The sequence below is a fragment of the Hylobates moloch genome, unplaced genomic scaffold, assembly GCF_009828535.3.
Source record: "Hylobates moloch isolate HMO894 unplaced genomic scaffold, HMol_V3 SCAFFOLD_5, whole genome shotgun sequence".
NCBI classification, from domain to species: domain Eukaryota; kingdom Metazoa; phylum Chordata; class Mammalia; order Primates; family Hylobatidae; genus Hylobates; species Hylobates moloch.
In genome coordinates this window covers 24,179,630-24,193,203 of record NW_026652280.1, presented here as the reverse complement: position 1 = coordinate 24,193,203, position 13,574 = coordinate 24,179,630, and the positions used below count along the sequence as shown (strand labels likewise).

General features: G+C 37.5%; 1 protein-coding gene across 23 annotated transcripts in view; it reads right to left on the bottom strand.

Moving 5' to 3' along the window:
- Positions 1-13,574, bottom strand: part of TCF4 (transcription factor 4) — a 381,116-nt gene that overhangs the window by 172,934 nt on the left and 194,608 nt on the right. For 19 of the 23 annotated variants that reach the window (XM_058438310.1, XM_032152230.2, XM_032152235.2 and 16 more), the window contains one exon: positions 7,293-7,357. In XM_058438310.1, the coding sequence (XP_058294293.1) occupies positions 7,293-7,357 (65 nt within the window). Of the gene's footprint in view, positions 1-4,839; positions 5,114-7,292; positions 7,358-7,460; positions 7,885-13,574 lie in introns of those variants that run through there. The other 4 variants (XM_032152239.2, XM_032152241.2, XM_032152238.2 and 1 more) reach the window with 3 other exon arrangements.

Sequence of the window (13,574 nt, the reverse complement as noted above, 5' to 3'; positions counted from 1 at the left end):
TCAGAGTCTGGCTCTGAAACTTACTTGAAGCAAATGATTTGAGGTCTACTTGCTTTACTTCTCTGAGCATCCCTTTCTTAATTAGTAAGGGATGATAATATTAACCAACTCAGAGATTTATATTGGCACCTAATACTAGTTACCCAGGCTTCCTTTAGATTAAGCCCAAACTATCTTTTAGAAATTCACTCATTTTGACATTCACTATCAACCATGTCTGGATTTTGCAAGGACTGAGGCAGGGATTATTAGCTGATCCCTGATAGTGCAGCTTCACAGAGCATCACAGCAACCCCCTTGAGTCGGCCAGTCAGCTACTGATGATCAACCTTGTGAGATGTTTACTAGCAATTATAGAGTGGCAATATGAGAATCAGAGAAACACAGCTAGGGGCACAGAGGTTGTTGCAAGGTTCCAAATTTCACCAAAAGAATACTGAAGTTTAGTTTACAAGGAAACATGCCTATAATTACCTCCCTCCTCTTACAATTAAAGCCTCTCTGATCATCAGCCTGAGCCATAAGTACTTTTCTTATCAATATACCTTAAGAGATTTCAAGAATACTTTAATGCTTCCAACATCCTCTAGGTAAGGAAACATATTAAAAACAATAATTGTTATGACACTTATATAAAATATGAAACATGAAACTGATAGTGTTAAAATGAATGATGAAAGAAACTGCCCTTTTATAGAAGAATACTAGCTATAAATGTGGAAGGAATGATGGAATTTTAAAAGAATCGCCAGTTTGAAGTCCTCAGTTGAAATAACTGATTGAGGCAAGTGTCATCAATGTGTGCTAAAACCATTAGGTCAAAGGTTGTTGTAAAAAAGGGGGATCTGTCCATTGCTAAAATATCAATACAAAGATTATTTGTTAATTGCAGATGGGGAAAGGTTCCTTTACAATGGAACAATCCAGTGGTCACCACTTTTGCCAAGTGATTAAAGTTAGCATTACCAACAGCGGCATAGCTCAATATTCTGTTGGAATGTAATTTGATGCACACAGTACCCTCAATGAAGTACTCCAGCCAAAAATGTTTAACCTGAACCTGCATAAACCTTCAGACCTAATTTTAAATTTGTAGGCAAAACAAGTGATGAACAAAATTAAACAGCACCACAAGGAAAGGAAATCTAATAATTCTAGAAAGGGGAATGTTTTATAGGACAGTCGGCCTGGTCTCTTTAAAGTCACCATCACTCTAACAAACCAACAAAAAAATTACTTGGGAAAATCCCTTAAGCCCAGACGTTTGAGTCCAGCCTTGGCAACATAGTGATACCCCATCTCTAAAAAATAAATTATACAATTTGAAAAAGAATACAAATAGAGGAACAGCTCTAGTTTAAAAGAAATTATAAAGAAACGTAGAAATCAAATGCCACGCGTAAACGGCGTTTTAGTTGCCTTTTTTAAAATAGCTACTGAAGACATTTGCATGAGGACAACTGAAGAAATCTGAATATGGACTGAGATTAAGAAACTATTGTTAATCTCTTTAGGGATAATAACAGTATGTTAGTTAGGCAAATGTCTTATTTTTAAGAGACATGTACTGAAAAATCTATGGGTGCATTCTTATTAAATCTGCAACTTAAAATGGTTGGTTCACTGAAAAATATGTATTCTTATACAAATTATACATACACACAAGAAAATACTGTATAACAAATACAAACAACTGTTTAACCTAAATAGTAGGTATGTGACATTCATTTTATTATTTTTTCAACTGGATGCTCAAAAATTTATGCTACATAAGGTTAAAAATAAAAATAAATAAATAGAGCTTGATTTTCCCCGTTAATATCCAGGAAGCTGCTGGTGGGAATAGAAGGGAAGGTATACAAGATCCCTTTGTTTTTCTCCTGAGTATTTAACACACCACTACAGGGTCAATAAATATTTCTTAACCAATGCAATGAAAGAATGGACCCATTCTCCCCTTTGATAAGTACTGGCTGACTTTTGAAAGAAGGGTATATACCCATAGCAATCCCCCAAAATGAACAAGCTGCTGCCCAAAAAATACCGCTCAGGGACACAGCTGCAATGACATATATACTGCAAACTCAGGCCCTGTGATGTCTGACACTGTCACAATTTAAAATATCCTGCCCTACCGTTCACACTGCTACATTTCAATGTTCGGACCAGGATGCTGACCTTTGGTTCCAACAACACCTCTGCCAGAACCATAGATCATCTATAATTCCCTCATTCAGGCCTTTCCAGATATACAGGCCTAGAATGGTGAAGTCACCAGGTGAATGAGACGATTCAACCCCCAAAAAGTCAGAGTGGGTGTCTCTCCACAGTATGACTTTGGTGTCCTTCCAGAGCTTGCACAGCATGTTAGAAGGAAGAGCTTCCAAAGGACTTTTTTGGGAGGGTGCAGTTTTCTGGTTTTCGTAGGCATGAAAAAGATGCTCACAATATGGTTCATGTACATTGCTATTCAGACCTTACTCCCTCAAAATGACTTCCAAAAGTGATGCTGAGGAGACAAACACTAGGTCATTGCAATTTTTGCCCTGCTAGGCACTTGGTACACATGCAAGATAAAGCAGACATGGTCCCTGCCCTCCAGGAGTTTACAGAATCCTGTAGAAATCAGCATGCAACAAACACATAAAAATGATGGCAAATTTTAAAAGGCATGACGAAGACAGGTGCTAAGGCCCTGCAAGGGAGAGCTTCCCAGGAAGGATGCATAAGACCTCGATGGATGTGCTGAACACTCAGAATAAACACTTAGGCATCTTAGCAAATTAAAAAGCGATGTGTATTTCTGCTTGCACAAGGCCTATTTGGCCTAAATTGCCAATTTCGTAATAAACAAAATAATTTTATACCATTTTCGCTTACATCCTTTCTATTTTGACTTTAGATAAGAAAAACTAAAAGAGGCCAAAAGTTTTAGAATTAAGTCATTTGTAATACCTATTGAATCAAAAGTAAAAATAACAAGACAAAGAAATCAATTCTGAAATGTGAAATTCATTTTGGAAGCAACTACATGCTTAATTTCGATGAACCAAAAACAAGCAAGCCTATGGGCAAACTAAGTCACCTATAAAGAAAATCCGTTTCCTCCCTGGTCTCCAAGTTTGTGGAAATTAACAACAATCTCCTAGATTAGGTCTCATTCTTAAATTCCATTAGTCATTTTAAGACGTAAACATTAAATAACTGTATCAGCAAAGTCCTATTTGATGACTTGCTGAGGAAGAAAAAGAATTTGGATGAGCTTAAAGCCTTGGACTTCACTAGAGAAAACAAGATATGGGCTGGGACATTCAGTTGTGGAATTCTATATAAAGATTTCAAGATTTTCACTATATCACTAATTTTCACTGCCTTTTAAATGAAGTTCATATGCAATATATTTCCATGCCTTGAATAATCAAATTAATGCAAAGAGCCTAAAAGCATTTTCAAGGTCAGTAGTAATGCCATATGTTGAACACAAGTCATTAATACAGAGTAGATTTCTACAGAACATTCTAGGAAATGATAAAACCTAGCTGCACATTAGAATAACCTGGGGAGTTGTCAGAAAAGCACAGGCCCAGCTCACAAGATTCTAATTTGATTGGTCTCAGATAGGCAGCTTTCTTTCTCTCTCTCTCTCCCCATCTCTCGCTCTCTCGCTCGCTCTCTCTGTCTGTCTGTCTCTCTCTCTCTCTCTCTCTCTCTCTCTCACACACACACACACACACACACACACACACACACACACACACACACAATACTAATAATAAAAACCATGGCTTTAGACCTGGGCTATATCCCAGAAAGAAAATACAAACAATTCCTGATAATCAACTCTGAACTTACATTTAAGGGGAGAACTAATAACAAGTATTTGTTTTGATATCATCATCTCATTAAAAAAATAGATTTTAGCAAAATTTAAAAGTTTGTGAATCACCCAACATTCTATTCAAAGCAGCAAAAGAAGCCAAAACAAATGACATTTTTTCCCTTCTGGCATTTGCAATGATGCCCGTCAAGTATTAGTTATTGGCTATTATAGTATTAAGGTTGGACTATCTTGCAAAAAACTTTATTCCCACTCATTTTCGTTTCTGTCAGAATTTCCATTATCAATTTTATTTTCTCTGCCAGTTAAAAGGAGTATGAGGTTACAATTTGGCAAGAACATGTTAAGCTGGGTGTGATTTCTGTACCCCAATTTGATTTAAATTAGTTTTGTCATATTTAGTAAGAACTCAAAAAAGTTCGTTTGGCTACTTTTGCTTATCTATTGATTCATTTTCGATACAATTTTAAAAGTCTCAAAAAGTCACCATGTTTATTTCTGATAACTTCACGTGGAAATGCATTAATGAAATATTATCCCATTACCATTTTTTAATGAAAACAACTTAATTGCTAATAAAGAACCTGCCGGCTTTCGTTCTTCTGCTAAAATATATCCATTTAAAAAAGCATCATATGTCCATCAGTATTAGTGTTAAATCCTTAGGAGAAATCTAAACTATATATCTATTTTTTAACTTGATATATTTCTGAAACAATACACATCTCACAATAATAATGTATTCCTCCAGGACAGCGCTTTACTACCTGTTGCTTACCACCACTCTGTCTCTACACCAAACAAAAGGCTATTGGGACTGGAAGAAGCATGTTTCCACATAGCACTGCTCACCCCTTTAAGTCCATAGGATACACTGTTATAATACGATAAAGCAGCTTTTGGAGCTCCTTAGGGCACACCATCTAAAGGTTTCCGATTCCATATCTCAATCATGTAGTAAACAGAAGAAAACAAAAGCCTCCCCTCCACGAGTCACTCACCTTGTCACACAGTGGGGAATCATTTCAGCTGTGATCTGCTATTTAGACTTGAAGCCCAAGATACTGAGATTTTGCCTTTCTCTTTGGTTTGCATAGCTGGTGTTGTAGACAGGGATTCAAACAACAATACGGCACAAGAGAAACTGATTCACTGGAAGACACACTATGGTCTGTTCTATTCTCAAATTTCACAGAAAGCAGAAATTCATACTCTGTACATTTTTCATCTTCAGTCCCTATTTCCCTCTGTCAGCAAATTTCCAAAATTTCACTTTTATTTATCCCTAAGTAATCACACTGTTTATGGAGATTGCTGCGACCACGCTAAGCACAGAGATAGTAGACTCTTGCAAGACTCACAACCACGAAGCACAAATTAAGAATGAAGGGATCTCCACACTCCACGGCTACATTACGAAGGCTTTTTAAGAAAAGCATATGCAGTCATAGTGCCATATACAAAAGAATTTTCCTGGACATTAATGCCTCAAAACGAACCTCCCAAGGCCCAGAAATTCAGCCATCACACGCCAATCCATCCACCTCTCTTCCACCCTCTGCCCCTTTCCACTTCTCACCTTGTGTTTGAAAAAAAAAAAAAAATTAACTTCAGTTTCACCCGAGGGAAGTATTCCCCACAAACGGAGAAAGGAGGGTCTGTGTTCTGCACATACACAGACAGACTCACACGGTCTGGATGATGCTTTCACAAGTTAAGGGGCCTCACGCTTACTCAGCAGAGGAAATCTTTGTGTCTGTGAGGAATCACGCCAATTCCTATTAGTAAGAAAGGATACAGGGGCGAGGAAGCCTATTCTCTCCATGACCAGAAAAAGGGGCTCAGCGAAAACAGAGACCTCTGCCATGACCATCTGCAGAAAGGAAGGATGTTGTCAACTTTCTTCTCCCCAAAACTCTAATGACCTCCGCCTTGACCCTCAGAAACCAGACCCACAGGAACACGCTCTTCTGCAGGAACTGAGAGCTTTACACCAGAGACACAGCACTCAGAGGCTTGTCGCCCAGGCTATCTAGCCCGAACATTTGCACTCACATTCCAAAGATGTTTCCGTTGCGCTGGAATGGCTGTAAATTTCTTTCCTGCAGAATTCTTTCCAAACAAACTGCCATGAACTGCACTCCGGCAGGAGCTCTTAACCAAGCACTGTTCACCTCAATGCAACAAATCTTTCAGATGCCGAATATGACTGAATTGGTGGCTGGGCCAAGGGAGTAAACTTTAAAAATGCAAATGTATACAGGGAAAAAACAAACACACCAACCCACCAGAAGTCGTACCTTCCTATGTCTGATACGTAAAGGAAACTTTCCTCATAGTCTCGATTTAATTACAAAAACAAAACTTTGCTTACATTTTTCAGGGGTATATTAAACGGGCTGTTTAAAAAAAAAATTAAAATAGGTTTTTTCCCCCATCAAGAACATCAGAGGGTGACAGAGTTCAAGAGAGTAAGCATCCTCTTTCCAGCATTTAAAAAAAAAAAAGTATATTTTGTTTGGGTGAATAATAAAAACAATAGAGAGCTCTGAATATTAAAGAGGATTATTAAATTCCATCAAGAGTTTTCCAAAGTAAGAAACCAATGCACTTATAAAAAGGAAGTATACATTTTTTGAAAAGATTTTAAATACATGATTAATAGCGATATTGAACTGAAAAAGAAAGCATCTATAAAAACTCAATTGTCTTGAAACAAAGCTTACACTTTTAGCTATTGATAGTATTTTTAGAAATAGGCTCTCTCTGGAGAGTTTAAAGTATACAAATGCAGAGTGCCCAGAGACACAAACACACACATGCTATACCTTTGTATTACACTGGCATTTTATTATTTAATTAAAGTACTCTTATTTTTCTAGCTCACGCATGCTTCCCTTGAGACGGCTTTGCTGTTAGCCTGCTGGCCTTGACTTCCAGCCAAAAACAATTCAGAAACAAAAAGGGACAACAAATCATATTTTCACAGACATTTTTATCTCTCAATACAACCCTGTTTTCACACAACATCATACAGCCCCTATGAAAACTATAATTTAGGGCAATAGCCACCCGAAACCCAGGGTCTGACACATGACTCCGCGAAGTAGTTCCTGCATAAGAAATTCTTAAGTTCTTAATTGCAAATAAACTCTTTTGATAGAACCACTTTCACCGACATTGCTGGTTTGCAAACAGTGCCACTGGTACCGGCTGATGGATTAAAAAATAAAAACAAGCCCATGAATGTAGTTCTGATACAGCAGCGATCTAAAGATGAGGTGTTTATTAGTTCTAAGCTCTGTGTTATTTCATTACTTAAAGAGAGAGCCATCATCTGACTTGCCAGTGCATCTTTGGTGTCACAGTTTAAAATGCATCATCTAATTTAGAAAACAAACTGATTTACCAGGTTAATCCTCTCAACCCTTCCGCAACGGAGATTCTCACTTACCTGGTGGCAACCCTGTAAGTTTGATTCTCTCCCATAAGATGAGTATGAGCCCCTTTCTGTTTTACCTGCCAAGAGAAACGACAAAAAAGTGTAAATTGTGTTTTTCCTTAAAAAAAAAATCTCCTCCAGGTAACAGACATCTACTGCTCTTCCCCGATGTTTACATACGTAAAGTAGGCACTACTGGCAATGTATGCAAGCAAGAGAGGGAATAACACTTCCTCACTCTGGCTATGATAAACTGGAAAAAAATATCCTTCATTCCTATTCTTAGCCAAACTGCTCCACACTTCCAAAAACTGTCATTCCAATGGCCTCCACTTTCTCTAACAAACAAATCGTAACTCCTTATTTTCACTTTCTCTTGCACGAAATTTAAACAATTTCATTTTTATTTACACAGCAGGCAAATTATCTATATAATGACCCTAGCCTAGTAATTCCCATTGATTATATTGACACTTAATGGTGAGGCCAAAACTAATCAATCACAGGCTCTCCAGATGGTGAATTTAGCAAAGAAACTATTCAAAATTCTGAGTCTCTCTCTCTTTTTAAATAACTCCCTTTCCCAGAAGTGAATCCCATCATGATCAAGACGATGATGGAGTTTACATTTGGGAAACAGGGCTTTTGAAAAATTGCCTACTCTGAACCCAAGTTCAGATTCCACCAATAGACCCAGCAGGACAAGGATCATGGAATGTGAACGTCTTGTTCCAATTCTAACAACCCAATTTTTATCTGTAGACTGCTGCTCTACAGAGATCTACAGACCCTTTGATGCTATTTGGCCAGATTTAAGAATAAAATCAAGTGTGTTAATTTGTTTCTTTTTAAAGTTTAACCCCAATAATCATTAGGGAAGATAATGAAATCACATTACAAGAGATCTAAGCAGTAGAGTCCAGATAGTGACATGTGGAGAATCATTGTAGAAATCTGTCCATACCAGAACACTAAAAGGGGCTAAAAGATGCAGGCAGGTGCCTAAGACCCCACCCCACTCAAGTGTAAAGGATACTTCTTTCGTCAAGACTGGAGCTTTACAGTAATTGTACTTGATACATAGGACTACAGTATTCTTTTTTCCAATGGGAAAACTCTAAACTTGTATTTTGAGAGGCTGAATAGATTTCCTTCTGAAGTTTACAACCCCCAAGTTTTCCCCTCTCAACTCAACACGAATGCTAAAAGTAACAGTAGTCTTTTTACCTTTTAGGCCAATGGCAATCGCAATGTTATTAGAGTATGCCTTCCTGACACCACACAAAGAATGTATCTTTGATACATTTATATCCATAAATTTTTCTATGTGGTCAAAAGGGTGTCCTGTATCCAAGTCATTACATATATAAAATGGACCGTGGTTTTCAAAGAAAGCCAAACCTAAGTCTTAAAATTAACCTCCTGTTTCCCAGTATTAACTTTTCTACTGCTTTTAATGAATCTTAAAGTTGGGAAAACACCTCCGCCCCATTTCTGGTCTAGCGCTCAGCGCAAAGTATAAAATCAATGCCCATATCAGTTTCAATTTCAGTGAAACAAGACACCATCGCACAGACTGTCAGTCTTAGAAGATCTAACAGAATAACTTCCATTGTATGAGGATTTTACACTGAAGAAAAGATACATTTACACTTGTATCAGCAGTGTGAATGGTCACAAAGACATACTTACTCATCTGTGTACGTCAAATTTAAGTTACTTGTACCCTTTAACTTCTCTCTATAAATATTACTAACAGAAAAAGCTCGACCTTCATGAGCTATCAAAGGACGCGTGTCCTTCCTTAAGCTCTTGCATCTAAGAATGCTTCAATATTACCATTACATCACTTACTTTGATGTAATATTCACTTGTTTAACAGGTAGATAGGCAGGCAAGGAGGCAGGCAGAGAGACAGAAAGATGGATACAGTAGAATCTGCTCTGACTGCCTAAGAAACTGAACATCTAGTGTCCTGTTTTGGTAATTTCTAAAAATCTAAATTGTAAAATACAGTTTAAGGAAGAAAAAACATCTATTTTTATCTATTTTTTTCTCTAGAAGGAATTCCTGAAGCTATCCCCTGTAGAATTTCACCACTCAGCATTATTTCCCAACTTGACTCCAACACACAGAGCAGGAGGGAGGAATTTTTCTGCCAGGATTTGCCTCACTTATAGATATAAGTTGGGCTACTCCTTCCATTATTTTAAAGATAAAAGGGCAGGATTTTAAAAGGAGAGAGGGAATAAGTAGGAGAAAAAGAAAGAGAGGAAGAGTGGAATGCAAAGAGGAAGAGGTAGGAAAAGAAAGAGGGACGAGGGAGAGAGGAGGAGAAGAATATGAATTCACGCTGCAGAGTCCCCAAAGTACTCTTGGCTACATGGAACCCAGCATTCTTTACTATCATATCAGATACAGACTGCTTAATCTTAATTTTGCTTGTTAAAAAATATTTATCCAGATACAAAAATAAACCCACTGCAAATTACAAGTTGTCAGGGTTAAAAATCTACTCCTGTTTGTGTGGGGGAGGATAAGAGACCAGCATAGACATGAATCATTCTCAGTAATTTGAGTGTTTCCATGACATCAATGGGCACCCGTCCAGGGCTCTGTCGAAGTCTGCGAGGTACCAAAGAGGCAGCACAGCCAGCAGGAGGCTGGGAGGTGGACTTTTTTTTTTTTTTTTTTTTTAAGGATTATGCTCCTTGTGAAGATTTCATCTGTAGCATCCACTTTTACCATCAAATAGATTGGTCCAGAGATCATGAGCGAACACATTTCATTCTGATAGTGTAAGCCTTTAACTTTATTACATCTTTTTGTTCCCAAATTCAACTATAAATCTGCCCTCAGAGCCAAAACCCCTGTTTGGGAGCAAAATTATCAGGCACTGTGGATAAAGCCCACTCACCTTCTCAAACATCCAATCGCGATTCCTATCATTTTTTTTTAAAGATTAAAAGCAGCCATTTTAAAAGGACACCTCAGTTTCTAGAAAAGAAATTATCTTTTGTGTAAATTATCCATTAAAAATTAGCTATGGTCTTGATGTTGATTTTCTGCTTAAAATTCACTTGGAACATTTGTTTCAGATAATAAAATTTTCAAGAGTGCTGATAACATGTTTGAGTAGGATCCTTAAGTAACTATCTGTGCTCATGAACACAAAAGCTCCTAAATATCTGTGTTTACTCTATGTCAGGCATGGATTTTTGTCACTTATACCAACTGGCTGGCGCGGACAGCCTCTTTCCTCCTTTCTCCATTCTTCACCACCCGCCTCCCCCCATCCCCACAACCACAACGGGGCTTTGAAAGAGCTAAAGATTCTATTTTTCCAATATTTAAAAGAGATAGCAGTGATGAACAAACCCGGCGCGTTCACTGCGGAATTTTCGAGACAACCCTCCGGTACTAGAATGCGACAGCCGCTGCGGATATTTTTTGGCACAAAGACAATGGTGGCAGTGCCAAGCCCCATGGCTAAAACTACTCAAAAGAGGCATAAGGGTAGCATTAATCGCTCAAGTCTTTTACTGCATGGAGTACTGTTGTCCATATTTTTAAAACTAAAAGTACCCGTTAGTAACATTTGTTGTATGCCCATAAAGATGGGGTTGGTGCGGGGGGCGGGGGGAGATTCTGAAATATATACCAGAAACAAATCTTGTCAGGCATTTGATTCATTTTTATACCTAAAAGGACCAAATGTTAAATTTTGCTGCTGGTGACGATTTGCCGTGCATGAAATGAATATGACCTAATGGAGTACACGAAGGGCTGAATGAAAGCTATAGAGAGGATTTCATAAACTAAGTCGACATATTGGCTAAACAACTTTCTTCTGCAAAAATGATGTATACAAGGGAACATGTAATACTATGTCACAATTTTTTAAATTAAACAAGGAAAACGCTGTAAGTGAGCAGACACAACATCCGTCAATCAATCCTTCTGGAGACAAAGGAGATCAACATGCAGCCCCGTCTACAGAACAAGTCGGCATCTCCAGTGAGCAAACAGTCCAGGAAGTCAACATGTGTTATGTCCAAATCGAACCCGTCTGCTGCTAAAGCCTATATTTAAATTTGATTATTTAAAATGGCACTAAATGGCAATCAATAAAGGATTCACTTGCTTCCCCTGCCCCAGAAAAACTAATATGAGCAGGAAAGGCAAGCAACTTCTATTTAAAAAAAAAAAAAAAAAAAATCAATGTTTTGCTGATCTATTCAACAATCTTTTATCTTGCTGTCCCAAGAAGGAGCAGGAAAATTTGCTTTTTATTTGAGGGTGATATGCTTAACAAATGTCTATAGAATTTGAAATTGAATACTTCTATATTCTTGTATTATCAGCCATTTGACTTCCAATTTTTCTTCCAATACATCCATGGTATCCTATTGTAAGGGAATTGGGTGACAATGAAAATATTACATGAAGGGAAAAAAATGATCTCATAAATCCATTCCACTCATAGGGATACTTCTAAGAAGGATCACCTTTGGTAGATTACTGCCCCTGGATACACATGACAGTTCTAAGCCACCTAGAAAGAGCTAGAGACAGACGAGCAACTTATCAATAAAATGATTTCTAGAGATATGCTCTAACAGAGATGATCCCTCTTGTGGTTGACCAGTAGGATAATAACAGGGTCATGTTTGGTTGTGTAGCCTTTCGTTTGTAAAATGCCACTTTAAAAATTATATATAAATGGTAGGTGTTTCACCCACTGCTGAAATAGATTCATCTATATGGGAGAATATATCATCCCATGAAAAGCCTTCATGAAAAATTATCTGATGCTGCAGGACAACACGAAGCAAGGCTGTTTCACTGTTAATCCTCATTCTGGGAACTGAAGAATGAGCCTTTTGTTCCCTGGAATCAGACTAGGGAACTCATCATAAACATGTTTGACTCAGAATAAATTTCTGTCCCCATCCCCAGTCCCATCCCATCTCTGATTACCCTATGAATCTCTTTATATATATGTAGAAAGGACTAGTTCATTAAACAACGATTGAAATTTTTAGTAGTTCTGAACATATACATGAGGTTATTATTTACAGTCCTTCATCATTTCCATGCCTGCCTTTTCCTTCCCTGTCCAAATAAGAATAGCTGTGTCCTTATCATGTATTAACCACTGCTCAAAGCTCTACATAAAATGATTCATTCAATCTGCACAACCCCATAAGGCAGGTAATATAAACACCATTTTGCAGATGAGGAAACTGAGATCTAGAAAATTGCCCACAGCCACACAGGTACAAGTGACAGAGCCAGGATTCAAACCCTGGCAGTTTGTTTGCCCAGACTGTGCTCTTAGCACTATGCTATGCTGCTGGTGTTTAAACTCTGGGAAAAAAAAAAAAAAGTATAAATAAACTAGAAGCCCGACACTGAAGACTCTCAAATCTCAGAGCTCAAAACACTCATGAATTTGATATGAAATTAATGAAAGTGTCTTATAGGCGATGATAATTTACATTTACATGGTGTTTTATTCCTAAAAGGTCTCTAGGTACTTTATAGCTGCACAAATGATACACGTGGATTCTGTGACGTCTTACAATAAACTGCCACCATCTCCACACATTAACACAAAGCAACTAATTAACAAAAACATGGCAGAAAACTGCATTTCTACACCTTCTCTATGTGAAGACTACGTCTTTGTATTAAGATGTACAGAAGAGTAAAAGTAAAAATATAATTATAATACAGGACAACCCAGCATCACTCAGTGTCATCTATAGAATAGTGATCCCACAATAGGCTCCAAAAACCAAAAGGGAGACTAATTAAAAGAATCTGCGAACTGTTACAAGCTATTCCCCCACCCCCCAACAGATTCACATTGTATCTAGCATGTTAAAGACTCTGAGAATTACTGCAGTTAAGACATTTAATTCAGGGTTTTCTTTTTTTTTTTTAATGAGATGGGGTCTCACTATGTTACCCAAGGTGCTCTCAAACTCCTATGCTCAAGCATTCTTCTGCACTGGTCTCCATAAGAGCTGGGATCACAGGCATGAGAGACTGTACTTGGCTTTCAATTTAGTTTTATACAACGTTTCCTAAACTGAATTGAGCATACATGCCTGTCCCCATCTTTTTTGTGTCTATTAATACAAGAGTTGATGACCTTTAAGAACTACTATTATTTAAAACTTAACACTAAGAATATATCAGGTTACTATATATTTGTAGTTTTCTATCAGATAAATGATGTACGTTCAAAAATTAAATTTTTATTTTATTTAAATTGATATGAAAACA